General features: G+C 43.5%; 1 protein-coding gene and 1 long non-coding RNA gene across 2 annotated transcripts; both read right to left on the reverse strand.

Annotated features, from left to right (window-relative positions):
• Window positions 1–2,611: 2,611 nt before the first annotated feature.
• On the reverse strand, window positions 2,612–3,695 carry LOC146302645 (homeobox protein MSX-2-like). Its single transcript, XM_084699124.1, has 2 exons — window positions 3,374–3,695; window positions 2,612–3,063 (listed from the first exon to the last, which is right to left on the reverse strand). The coding sequence occupies exons 1-2, from the start codon at window positions 3,693–3,695 to the stop codon at window positions 2,612–2,614; spliced, it is 774 nt and encodes a 257-aa protein (XP_084555250.1).
• A 7,717-nt stretch (window positions 3,696–11,412) lies between these two features.
• LOC146302646 (uncharacterized) lies at window positions 11,413–13,229 on the reverse strand. The gene is made up of 3 exons (XR_014757560.1): window positions 12,565–13,229; window positions 12,299–12,375; window positions 11,413–11,868 (listed from the first exon to the last, which is right to left on the reverse strand). It is a non-coding gene; the product is annotated as an uncharacterized LOC146302646 (long non-coding RNA).
• Between the last annotated feature and the right edge of the window lie 449 nt (window positions 13,230–13,678).

Raw genomic sequence — 13,678 nt, forward strand, 5'->3', positions numbered from 1 at the left:
GTGACTGACCACTTTGTTTTCCAAAGCTGTGCTCTGAATATGACAATATATGTGTGGTCATAGTGGTTTAGTCTCTTTCTGTCTGTCTCCTAATAGGCTAGGGACAGAGGAGCCCAGCAAAAGGTTAGTCAAACGACTCTGGGAGAATGTGTGGGGCACCTCAACTTAAGTTTCAGCTCTCGCAGACTTCTTACTTATCCACTGGGTGCCGGGGCAATCTAAGCCATCAAAAGAACACGCTATCGCTCTAATGCTGGGTTTCATTTCAAAATGAAGGCAAGGAAATGGACTGTGAAATATGTGCTAATGGTAACGAGGCTCCACAAGGTTTAGATCTACGCTGCCAATGGCTTCTGACTGGCTTAGACAGAGAGGGAGAGAGAGAGGCAGAGAGAGAGAGAGAGAGAGAGAGACAGAGATAGAGAGAGAGAGAGAGAGAGAGAGAGAGAGAGGGGCAGAGAGAGAGACAGAGAGATAGAGAGAGAGAGAGGCAGAGAGAGAGACAGAGAGAGAGAGAGATAGAGATAGAGAGAGAGAGAGAGAGAGAGGCAGAGAGAGAGAGAGAGAGAGAGAGAGAGAGAGAGAGAGAGAGAGAGAGAGAGAGAGAGAGAGAGAGAGAGGGTTGGTGGTGGTGGTGGGGGGTAGGTTAAGCCAACTCATATAATGTACCAAGTTAATTATGTTTAAGTACAAACACATATAATTTCACACAGTTCCGGAGTCTGAATCAGAGGGATAAGCACAATTTAAGCCTGGCTTGGGTTTGGTCAACATACAGTCTGGAATCCAGCAGAGTAACTACTTTCACGAGTAAAGGGAGATGGAGAGAGAGAGATGTTTGTGCGTACATGCAAATGTGCCATGCTCATGTGTGTTTCTGATTTGCGTGTGAGAGTTCATTAAAGGTCTTAAGTGCAATGAGCGCGGCTCAGAACACAAAACTAAGTCTCTGCTGACATCCACCAGGATGAAAACATACGCTAACAATTAAGAGACTGTGAGACGTGTTATTTGCGGAAAATGTACAATTTTCTGCGTAAATTTAAGTGTTTCCCTTCAAGTAAATCTGTCTGTGTAAATATCCATTACAACGCCTCCTCTTTGGGCCACCCTGCAGTAATCAGACTTAGAACCAGACTAACCTTGATGTCCCCAGAACTGGGCCTTGGGCAGAACCCCTGGTACATGGGTCCAACACAAGAGTATTTTGAGTCTGCCCAACAACTGTAAACAGCTAAGTAATTTCATTTTGCTCCTGTTATGCATGAATTTTGCCACCAAACTCCTTAATGTTCTCAATGTAGTAAGTTAAGCTGTAGTCAAAATGGTAAAACCCCTGGCTTTCACACATTCTTTCATTTTTAATCACTTCAGCAGGGGTTTAGGGGGCTAAATAGCTCAGCAGATTGACTAATATGTTATGGTTCGTCACGTAATGACAGCGTTTAATTAATTTTTGTTAAGACCTCCGGCATGAAAGTCAGAGCCACAGAGTCCACCCTCTCCATGGATTACTGCTGAACTGGGAGCAAAGACAATCTAAATAGAATTACAGTTATTAAATTATCAAACTGAATTATTCTAGTGGATAATATGTGACTACACTTTAAATCTCTGCATGTTTATTTTTTATTTTATTTTATTTTTTACAATTTGTCAAATGCAAAAAGTTGAAAAACTTTTGTCCAAAACTCTCAATTAGTACTTTTTCAGCATCAAAAAGCATTGTATATACTGTAACTTCTTGACATTTGCTAAACTTCTACTGTATCTAAATGGACTCTTTCAGATCAAAAGTACCTTGATACTTTTCTGTTGAAAAGCAGGAAATGCACAAATCTGATCAGAAGTTCAGATATAAATTGGCATTTAATTGTTAAGTGAAAGCAAATCAAATATTTACACTCAACAAAGGCAGATACATACTATATCACAAAATATAATAAATTACATTTATTTAAAAAATATATTGCTCTATATGGAATTTGCAAGTATACACCAATATGTGAGCATGTAATTAAGATTGATGCGAAATATAAATGAAAAGACTCCTCTTTTCATCATTCAATCCAGGTCCACAATCTACTCAAATGTTTCCAGATACAGATCTATGAACCCTGTTCATTTCAATGTATAAAACATTTTACAAAAATCTAATAATAGATCTTAGGCTTAGCATGTATTGACCTTAAATTCCGCTCAGAGCACCTTACATTGTACACACTGTGAAAAAGCTGAAAATCAATCAAATATATCATAAAACAAATCTTGTATTTTATTTTATTAATTGGATACAGAGAGAAATCAATATCCCTCTCAAATTAAATTAGTGTTTAGAATGCACTAGACTTTGTTGAGGACCCCGAGGTATTCTGCAATGAATGTCCTGGGTTGTAACTGTGCACAAAGTTTAAAAAAGAAACTTTTCTTCTAGGGTTTCCACGCTAGCCCATTCATTCAGGAAACAGCTGAAAACAATGTGTGATTGGATTTCAGTAAGGTGCATCAATGCTACCCAATCTACTACATGCATGCACACACACACTGACACACACATACTCAAACTCTCACTCACAAACTCTCACGCACACACACAGTCAATAGTGTCCTCTCAGGCCAGGTGGAAGAGGCCGTAGCCTACAGGTGAGGCGTACAGCCCCAGGTGTGCTGCAGGTAGCAGTGGGCTGCGGGTGTAGGGGTACACTGGTCCATATAGAGAAGGGGCACCGGCCTGAAGACTTACACTAAGAGGGAAGGGTAGGGGGGAAAACCCAGCCGGATGTAACATAGGTTTGGTTCCAACGCCTGCAGCCATTTTGAGTTTCTCTACCTCTGCTTCTTGCAGTCGCTTAGCTTTGGCCCGGCGATTCTGGAACCAGATCTTCACCTGGGTCTCAGAGAGGGACAGCGAGGAAGAGAACTCGGCACGCTCTGCGATGGACAGGTACTGCTTCTGCCGGAACTTTCTCTCCAGGGCAAGAAGCTGAGAGGTGGTGAAGGGGGTGCGGGGCTTGCGGTTGGTCTTGTGTTTCCTCAGGGGACACGGCGTGGGGCTGAGCTGACCTGCGCACAGTCCAGAAGAACCAACACATCAACAAAGAGACTGAAAACGCTAAGCTAGACTTTCAACAGCTTGTGGTTATTTTAAAATGTATCATTGGACTGAATAGAATAAATGCATTATGAGAAATGATCATGTCAACTCCTTCCGCAGAACAATTTCGCATTCGTCAAACGAAATCATTTAATCCAACAAAAAACTATTATATATGCCATAATTTTCTGTTGCGTAAAAAACGACGAAACATCTGAACGCTTCTTATAGATAAAAGCGAGTTATCTACCATGAAAATCTAAACTTATAGATACTTACGGGATGGTTGTGACAGCTTCACCCGTGACATCCAAGACGCACAATCCCCAAATACTGTCTCTGATTTGACTGGAGAAGTCGGACTGTGCGACTCTTGTAGACTATACGACTCTCTGGAGTTAGAAGAATAGTTTCCTTCAGATGGGATTTTTACACCCTGTTGTCTCACGACTTCTTTCTGCGGCCTTGAGTCTGACATCAGAGCTTCCACGCTGAAAGGAAGAGGTGACACCTGAGCAATGCGCTCGTTCTGCTGCGGTAGTTTAGTTTGTACATCCTCATCAGCCGCAAACGCACCTTTCGCATTTAGAGGTGAACCCATGACTCTAAATGTGTATAAACTACTCTTTAAAAACAAACTAAAATGGTCAGATTTGTAGAAGTAGATGCATCTCTTAAATTATGTCTGCAGAGAGCGAACAGCCTTTCAAACTGTAAAACAAGCAAGGATAGAACTTTTGCTTAGTATTGTAACTTTTGGCCAATCACAAGTGTGCCAAAACCTTTGCCTCAGAGAACCGTCTTGATTGGCTAGTGTGGTTCGGGACTCATGGGGCGGGGTCCTGAGGTTAAGGAGCCCTGTGGGACCCTATGTGGGACCGCGCAGCCGTATAAATTCGAGGTCAGGTAAACAGCTGCCTAATTTACCGCTAATTGTGCGAGGAGATGAAAATGTGCTGAAAGACATTTCAACCTCTAAGGTTTTAAAAATATTTTTCATTCAAATGTGCGCTGTACCCCAAGTCATAAAATCACAAATATGTCTAACTGCTTCCATGGGTCTATGATAAATAGTTTATTCAATTGAAAAAGGAAATGTGTTTCATCCAATGAATGACAAACCTCATCTAAAATGTAACATTTAGACGGAAAGCCTTGTAACAGAAGACAAAGGACAGTATGTTCTCTGTCAGTGGAATGCTGATTGTAGAGTCTTTGAGTGTGTTGCAAATTCCCTGCCCGTCTGTCTCCTATGTGCCTGTGCTATTAGGCTGATTGATTGGTCTGGTCTGGCAGTGAGAGACTGTCTTTGGGCATCGATGACACTACTGATGAAAGCACTTCAGGGTGACATCTGAGGATCTGTTGTCTTGGTTCCTTATTGACACACACACACACACACACACACACACAAACACACACACACACACACCTACACACACACACAGCAATTCTGGTGCCTGACTCTGCACCTGATTCATGTAGAAACTTGTATGACCTGACACACACACACCACTTGAGAGAGAGGACTAATCACAATTGTAATCAATAAGAATTATGGCGGTTTAAAACTTCAGATCTCCCCATAGACTTATACCCTATACACTCCGTTGCGAGAGGCACTTGGAGAAGGATTATGGTTTTAGGCAGGCTTGAAAATGACTGTCATTACATTGTTATTATTAACACCTTGTAATTAGGCCTGTGGAATCCGGCTCTTTTAAGCAGGACTTAACGGTAATGATGGAAAATTGCTACCTTTCTGAGGTGTGTGGCGCCCGCTGTGATTAGACTCTGTCTCAGAGACACAGACAGAGCAGGATTTGTCAGGTGACTGAATGTTTGAAGCTCTCCCGAAACACGCATAGCATACCTGTCAAGCTGCGATATGGCGGAAAACGACAGTAGCGGGTTATACGGCATCACCTGTCTCGGGTTGTACACAATATACTCGCTGCACATCAGAAGCGCTTGAGGGCTGGGGAAATCAGGATCGCGCGACATCCAAAATTCAGAAAAGGGCTGTACGTGACGTGTGTTAGGGCTGGACACTTTTTTGTTTAACAGATCGTATTAGGGTCAGTAGCTTAATTTCATCAATATTTCTTGTTCACACAGATACACACCGTGTGTCGACACATCAAAGGCTTGTTGCAACATCAAAGTTTCGCTCAGACCCGAGCTCACTTAACTCAAGGTCGAGTACTGGCTAATTGGGAGCCCTCTCGTTCTTTCCCTTTAAAAGGCGCACGTTTGAGCACTCGCATGCATGCACGCACGCACGCACGCACGCACACACACACACACACACACACACACACACACACACACACACACACACACACACACACACACACACACACACACCAGTGCTTCATGATCAGGTACCTGTAAAGGCTCGGCACTCAGTATGAGAGCAGTGTCAAGAGCCCACCTGTCTGCTCCCCTTCCTCTTCTCCCTCCATCCTCTCCTCACCTCTCACTACTGGCCTGGCATCATTTGGCTCTTCACGAATCAGTGTGTATCACAGCATGGGCTCTCCAAACACATGCAAATCAATTAGGTGGCCCTGCCTCTCCCAGTTTCCTCCGCAGCAGGTCATGTTTATGATTGCAGTATGTGTCTCTGTGCATCATTCCGTTGGGGAAAAAGGTGGGGCAGTGGAAAAATATTTATAATTTATAGGTAATGAGCATAATTACATTTTTTAATATCCAGAGAGAAGTTCATTATTCAGAAATGCTATTCAGCGGTGACAGAGAGAGTGAGAGAGAGCGAGAGAGAGACGAGACAGAGAAAGAGATGAGTGAGGCGGTGCAGTGAAAACAATCAGGCATCCATGATTACTTCAAGATTACTTCCAAGATACACAAACTGCAGCACTGATGCTCTCTTACCCTTAACAATGTGCGCTGCTACGACTCCATGCCACAACGGTTCAGGACAGTCAAGTCTCAAAGTCAGTGGTTGGCAGTGGGGTGGGGGGGCAGGCAGCACAATGACAGAGAGTAGTCACTGTAATTTGCCACGGTGTAATCTGTCTAGTTCCTAGACCTTGGGTGAGTCCCTATTAGTGCCGGCCTCTGCTGTCCCCACTGCCCTTGCATCCCACTCAGAGCCTTCCCTCCGAACCCTGCATGAGTGGCAAAGCCAGACACATGCTAAGCACAGCAGGGGTCTGTCTGTGTGGAGCCGGACAATTTCAGTCTGAACACACACACACACACACACACAAAAACACATACTCGAAGACACACACAGACAGACAGACCCATGAAAGGACAGCCTCGTGGGGAGTGGTCGCTGACAGCCCCAGGTAGCCCCCGGCGTCCAGCCAAAGGTCAGAGTGTCAGTGTCCCTGTGTGAGGCGTGAGGGCCGGTGGACAGCCAAGCTGCTTTGAGCTCAGGCCCCCTGGTCTTCCGCCCCATTGATCACCCTAGACAGCAATTAGAGCTGCTGCCTGATGTCTGTTTCCCGGAACCCGGAACCCAGAGGCCGGCGCGTGCTAAAAGTAATCATCCCCCTCTTTTAAAACATCACACCTTATGCGCTCATTGTCGAAAAACCCCTTCCTAGTAATGAAGTATGGATTCGAAAGGCTGAGAAGACATGGGGTGTGAGACAGGATCGGAGGCGCCTCTCCCCCATCACATGCTTAACCTCAGTTCCCCTTGAAAGGCCTTTTTTGGGGGGGGTCAACATTGACACAGTGTTTTATACCTGTGCACCGTCAAGACAGAATGATGCGACTACAAACGTAGCGACTGCTGAATGAGAGGCCCTGTGTCGGCGGCCCGGCGTCCAACATCATGTCCTCGTTGGCAGCCAACTGTTCATGTGACAACCCCCAATCTGAGCTGTCAAAGCTTTAGGAGGGGGGGTTTATAGCCTGGCTGGATCTTGTCTGAGACCCCATTGTGTTCTCCCGGAGGCTGGGATCTTGAGTGGTGTCTCGAGTAATCACAAGTTTGGAGACAGGTTTTAAAGGAGCCAGCAAAGCGAAATAACTACACTCTTAACAGACAGACCCAACAACCTCTCTCACTGCATGGGTTTTTAAGACTTAAAGGGACAGTAGGAGTCTCAAGATCCCATTTTCCATTTGGAAACTGTCAAAATAAAAGGGGACTAAAGGTTAACATCAAGACAGCCTGTTTAAGTATAGCTTAGGGACTCAAATAAGAGTGAAAGAGGTGCAGAGAAGACTTCTTTCCCTAAGTGCAGGAGAAATGTTACTGGGAAGAACACGTTCTGGGTAATTTGGGGCACACAGTGACATACATGCTTTGGGATGAATTCCCCTGCTATAAAGATTAACTTCCACCACTCCCAAAAGGCAATTTGCTAGATGGACCATAGTGAATAAACACTCTGTAGAGGGACTCCATTTTTATTTGATTTACAGTACCACTCATCACACTGAACAAAGTACATTGTGTGTGTGTGTGTGTGTATCGGACTCCACTGTGTGCTTGGTGGCTCTTGGTCCTCTCTTTCCAATCTTCAACTCATGAAGGAATCGACTGTGTTCTTGTTTTGCGAGAATCCTATCCAGAGTGTGCATGGTGGCACGGTTTATCAAACTGAACCCGCAAGTCCAGAGAGCGAGGACGGAGACACACCCGCGGCTTCATGTTGTCAACAAAATCAGACACAAATTCCCCACATCGGACGTGAAAACATGAATTCCCAATAAGCATTTTCAAAGCAATTACTGTGTTTGGACAAAGGTAGGGTGTAATGGACTGTGCAGCCCAAAGCCTTTGAGTCATTTGCTTATTTTGATATGCTGCTTGTCTTAAAACACTGGCTATGAAAACCAGCTAAGAGTTTGGGTGGACCAAGAGGGAACAAGCTACAATTTGATGGTAATTATCTCATGGAAGAGTTGAGTCGGTCGGATGTGCTCGCTCCTGATTGGGTGTGGAGAACCTAGATTTTCTTGCATTTATTGTCTTATGGTTAGCTGATTGATCTCACTGGGATTCTGCCTTAGCTTCACATACTATCATTTATGGCACAAAGGCCATCAATAATGTACTAGACCCAAACAAAACAAATGCCTTGATTGATGAAAGCGTTTAAAGTTCAATTCCCGGCTCACCACACCAAATTGCAGTCGTCTACATGTGTGTAATGTGTGTGTCTCCTTGAAGTTAGAACTTTCCCATTTCCTTGTTGTTAAGACTCTTTAAATCTATAATTGCACATCCTTTGTATACAACTAAAGGGGTATTATAAAATAGGGTTTAGAAGCTTATGATTTCAAATATGCATTACTTCTTTGAACATTGAGCACCCAAAGGACTAGTTTGTTCTGAACATTTTATTCATGCAGATTAATGTTCTCACAATCGGACATTTAAAAAAAACTCAGAAAACTACTGTGAAATGGAAGCAAACCATTTAACACTATTTGACTCACCAGGGACAGAACATTAAACTTTCTTTAACTGAATGGTGTGTTGATGAGGAGACACACTTCCGCACACAGCGAGTATGGAGTGATACACACAAGAGAAACCCTAACACGTTACACCCTACCGTGCTGGTGATGGTTCAGAGAAGTATCGGCCGTCAGTCGAACAATCATATCATTTAATATTTCTGTTACTAGTGATTTACCACAACAACAAAAAAATGAATTTGCAAAAAATCTGCTCTTGGGTATGTCTCCATACTTTCCACGGGACGCACACACACGGACGCGCAAGTGCACACACACACACACACACACACACCACCATCTGTAGTGCCTGTGAGAATGGCGCCTTCCGCATGGCTGTGCAGGCTGCAGTTAGGGGAGTGATTATAGTCTGCCTGTTTCCAGGTGACTCACAGGTACACACACACGCTCCAAACTGCTCTGAAGCACAAGGAGTTTAAGGGGAAAAACTTGCACCGAAAGCAACTAATTTGTATGCCATGTTTTGGTGTGTTTTAACGACAGAACTGTAATTTTTGACAATTGTTATGCCATTTGAAGCTAAGCTAATTACAAGGTAGGTGAGATGCTCACTATTTAAAAGAGGAAAGGCTTCGTTTTAAATGATTGAGGGCATCTAATCTTACAAATTATAGCATTTAGGATATAAAATATTGTAACAGATGTGAACGCCAGTTGAAAAAGAAGATCAAATGGAATACTGTTTATTAGACAAGAGCTGCATTTGACATGGCCATTCAAATGGTCACAGACATACACATGCATGTGCACAAACAAGTCGACCAGACGAAACTGGACAGCTAAAAATGACTTGTATTATTCTCTTCATGACCCTCGTCCAACCAGTTCCAAAAAGTATTTAAGGTGCGCTAGGCTATAGGCCCTGTGACTAGAGAGAATCCGTCATTGATTGTGTCCTTCTGAGAAAGTAATTACTACTTGTTTTCTCCCTCTGCATCATTTTGTAATGGACCTGGAATAGAATTCTCCTCTTGTACCTCTAAAGGTCTTCAAGAGGTGTGAGCACTTCGTTACTGCATGTCTCAACTCACAGGCCCTGGAATGACTAAGGCCATGAAAATAATTACAGACTAATCTAGAGCTGGCATCTGCATCAAACACACCGACATTAGCACCCTGTGGTTAAGAGACATGCAGGAGGACAAGATTCTTGTTATTGTTACAGTATCTCTTAAGGTTACACTTTAATATTACTAGGTGAGCTAAATGTTCATGCAATCTCAATTAAATTGGTGTCCTCGTTTTTTGGCGTCATCATTGGCATCAATGAAGCCCCAAGCTCTTTTTCAAGTATTCAGACTCACAGTACTAATGAACAGTATGATTAGTTGTTCAACCAAGACTCCTGGATATGGATGGATTGTCGTCCTACGGACATGAAGATATGGCCGAGAGTCTGTGATGTCAGCGGAGAAAAGGATAGAACCAGCGACGGCATATTTCTATGACCTTTTAACACGGACAAGCATCTGATTAGCACAGGGGGCTGTGTACTCAGCTGTGAAATGAGGGCCATTTAGACCAAGTCAAGAAACACACAGACGCACCAGGAAACACACACACATCCAATGGACAATGATTCTGGTCAAGTGTCTTGCATTGACAACCACTTGTGCTAATAATGTAGCCTACAAAGTCCACCATTTTAGATCTACCAGCCATGTTTTCCCTGGTGACTTGCCATTCAGTCTCCAACAAGCCTCTCCTCTGTTGACGGCAGCGTTTTCCAGAATACCTCAAACCGTGCTAGTTTAAGAGCAGCCATGTACAACGCCTTGGGCCCCCACATAAACAGAGCAGAAGGCCTCTTAGAAGCACGGCTGCCATAGTCTCCCCGTCTCCATCTCTGACCACAGCTCTGATTAAAAGGCACATTTAGCTCCTAATCACCTCCTAAAAAGCCATTAAATCCACAACACTGTAATAGCAATCACAACAAAATTGCTTGTTTATTGGTTTCATAAACCACTAAAAGCTGCAGAGGAGCTCAGACTTCGACAATAAGGAAGTGATAGTGTATCATGTGATGCAGCCTGTTGTGGAGAGCTAAAGGATTTTGCTTTCCTATGCTATCAAGAAACAACCTACACTGAGCCTACACTGAAAGCAGTGAGCTCCATCAATCAAAACATTATAAAAACTGACAACCAATTACCAAAGTAAATTGTGCATGGTTCAACAGCAATTATTTTTAATCTTTACCACATGTTGGCATGTAGTTGTAAATTTGCTAATAAACAGCTTAGATAAGGAAGCTCACAAGGAACATACTAACTTGTGTGTATGTGTGAAGTATGTATGTGTTGCATCCATATATGTATTTGTGTGTGTGTGCGTGTTTGATGTGACATCCCAGGAGATCCTTCCCAGCCCTCCCTGCTCCAGGGACAGCAGGCCAAGCTGCCTCATGGCCAGGTCATGGGCGGTCACTTTAAACTGTTTTCTTGCCCCCCACTCGGTTAACTAAAAGTTTGGCCGACGGGGCTCTCAGAGGGGAAGAAAGGCTGGAGCCAGAGGGAGGATGTCTCTCGACACAAACACGCCTGGCTGATAACTTGAAGAACAGTTTTGAAGTGCAGCTCACGTACAGGGGAGAGATGTCCACCTGGGTGAGGAGGCTCCTCGCAAGATTGTTCCTTGTTACTTTTGGTTCAATAAAAAACGCACGTTCATTGTTTTCTGTCTAATCCAAATGTATGCATCTGTTTGATGGTGTTTGTGTCTTGAAACAGTGATGGAAACGTTTAAAAAAACAAAACTGCCTTCGCCTTACTGGCCTCAGTGGAGTTCTGTTTGTCCCCTATTGTCTACTACTGGTGAGGAAACAGCACTCTCTGGTGGACAAAGGATACAGAATAAGGGCCCACAAACCATGACATGTTGTTTGAACAAAATAACATTTTTTACTTATTGCTTCAGAATATTCAGAAGGAAAAGGAACGTAACTTTGTAAGGACTGACTATCCTTCCAAACAGACATTGTTCAGAAGATATGCAAACTATATACAATATGTTAACAATGAAGTGCTAATAGAAAATAATCATTTGGAAACACCCCCCATTGACGAATGGGGAAAAAAAGTAACTGATGATCACGTCAAATCACAGATATAAAATGAGGCCATTGCAACACTTGAACTGGCCTGGCCGGTGACTGACTAGATCTGACTACCTCAGTGTCCCTCCAGTCTGCAGTATCTGTTCTGCGTGAGAGGCACCAGTCTCTCTCTGATGCCCTGGTTCTCCTGAAGCATGCGGGAGATTGTTCTCAGCACAGATAGTCTGGCCCTGGACTGCTGTGGAGCCTGGGGCAGAAGGCAGAACAGATTTTCAATGAATAATGGGGTAGGCCTAATGTGCACATTCAGATGTTATTCATTTAGCAGGCACACGCCTTCATCCAGTGGGACATACGTAGTGCACTGCAGAACATCAAATATCAGATGTGCAGTTAGTTAACCGTAGTTCTACAGCATCTTGGTGGACGAAACGATGTATGCTAGCCACATCACAGTATCTCAGCTCCCAAGCTCGGTGAACAAAGAAGACTACAGTGCAACAATAACATATCGATTAGAGTTGCTATGATGTGACGTGTGCATGTGAAAAAAACACAAACACTACAATTCTATATACGAGGAGGGAGTGTGGGGAGGTAGGGGTATTTGGACTTTTACGTATTTGGGAGCTAATAAGACTCCATTGATACCCCTTCTGGTAGTAAACATGACTTACTGCTTCACTTGTTGACATGGCTTCGTTCCTCTGTGAGAAAGTGAATACATCTTCGTTCACTGTGTCAGGACTACCACCTGAAGAGAAGGAACATCCAATCCAAAGCCAATTTGACATGCTCACGCCATAGAAGAGCATGGATCTTCTAGCATCAACTAGGCTTAACTACTCATTGAAATAAGTGTGTATAGCTGAAGTGCCGTAGTCTTACTGCAAGCGTGAAACATTTCTAGACTCGTTTCCCCTCAGTGGGAGTTTTACGTTACCTGACATTCTGGAATTTGACTGATTTAGTTTGCTTTGAGAATGAGATGTTCCTCCGTGAATGAGTCGTTGATTTATTCGTTTGACCTCTAGAATAGGGGACTTATTGGGCTTCGATAAGTCGGCCTCTTTCACTTTCTTCATTGTGATCAAAGGCTTGGTGTGTTTGGTCATTTTAACCTTTTTAGTTGAAAGATCTAAACGCCCTTGCTTTCTCTGTTCACTGGGCAACTCGATTAAATACTCATCTATTTGTTGTCCACTCTTTTGACTAGAGCTACAGGACCGAGTGGCAAACCTAGGCACATACACAGCTCTGAATTTAGCGCCTGGCATCTTTTTCTGGTTGTAAAGTGTTGTTAGCTAAATAAGATGGTTGCCTTCGGTGTCTCTAACTAAGCCCACAGAAAATAGTTGGCCTGTAGCTCGACCGTTTAGCTGGCTAACTAACTAACTTCTCTGTGATCTGATCTCTTCTCGCGACTGCGAGGTCCTAGCGGGTGAAATAGCCTACCCATTTTGATTTCCGTTATACATTTAAAAAACGTATGTTAGAACGAAGAAATGTACACCTCACAACAGTTATGTGGCCTGTGTGTCGTGTCCAAAATAAACTACCGGTAGCTCAATTGGGAACGGAGTTGTAGTAGGACAGTTAGAACTATATGCTTGATAGCAAAGTCCACGCCAGCAGGTGGCGATGTGGAACAGACAGTGGTTAAAAAACCTGCTTACATTCAGCCCCAAACAAAGTAGCCCTAAGCCTAGACCTGTGATATATTTCCCAAATTAATAATGTAGCTTTTGTGTTGAACAGACAATATTATGTGTCATATTATATGCAGTAGGGCCTATATAAAATGCACTCAACATAGCCTTTTGTGGGCCTGTGAGGCCAACATATTGTACTGGGCCTACTGCTTTAGGTGAAATGACAAAATATCTTGAACTTGTGAAATCTTATGTAATTATACCCAGTACTATGAAGCAGCTTATGAAATGGGGTTCAACTAGTAAGCCTGCCGAGGGTAAACAGTGGAGTGTTATGGGTAGGCTACCATGGTTAACTGTACCCACTCCATTACTGTGGAGAAGGCTAACAGTTATAATTGGAGC

This window comes from Hypomesus nipponensis, chromosome 1 (genome assembly GCF_054491055.1).
Source record: "Hypomesus nipponensis isolate SF chromosome 1, ASM5449105v1, whole genome shotgun sequence".
Lineage (NCBI taxonomy): Eukaryota > Metazoa > Chordata > Actinopteri > Osmeriformes > Osmeridae > Hypomesus > Hypomesus nipponensis.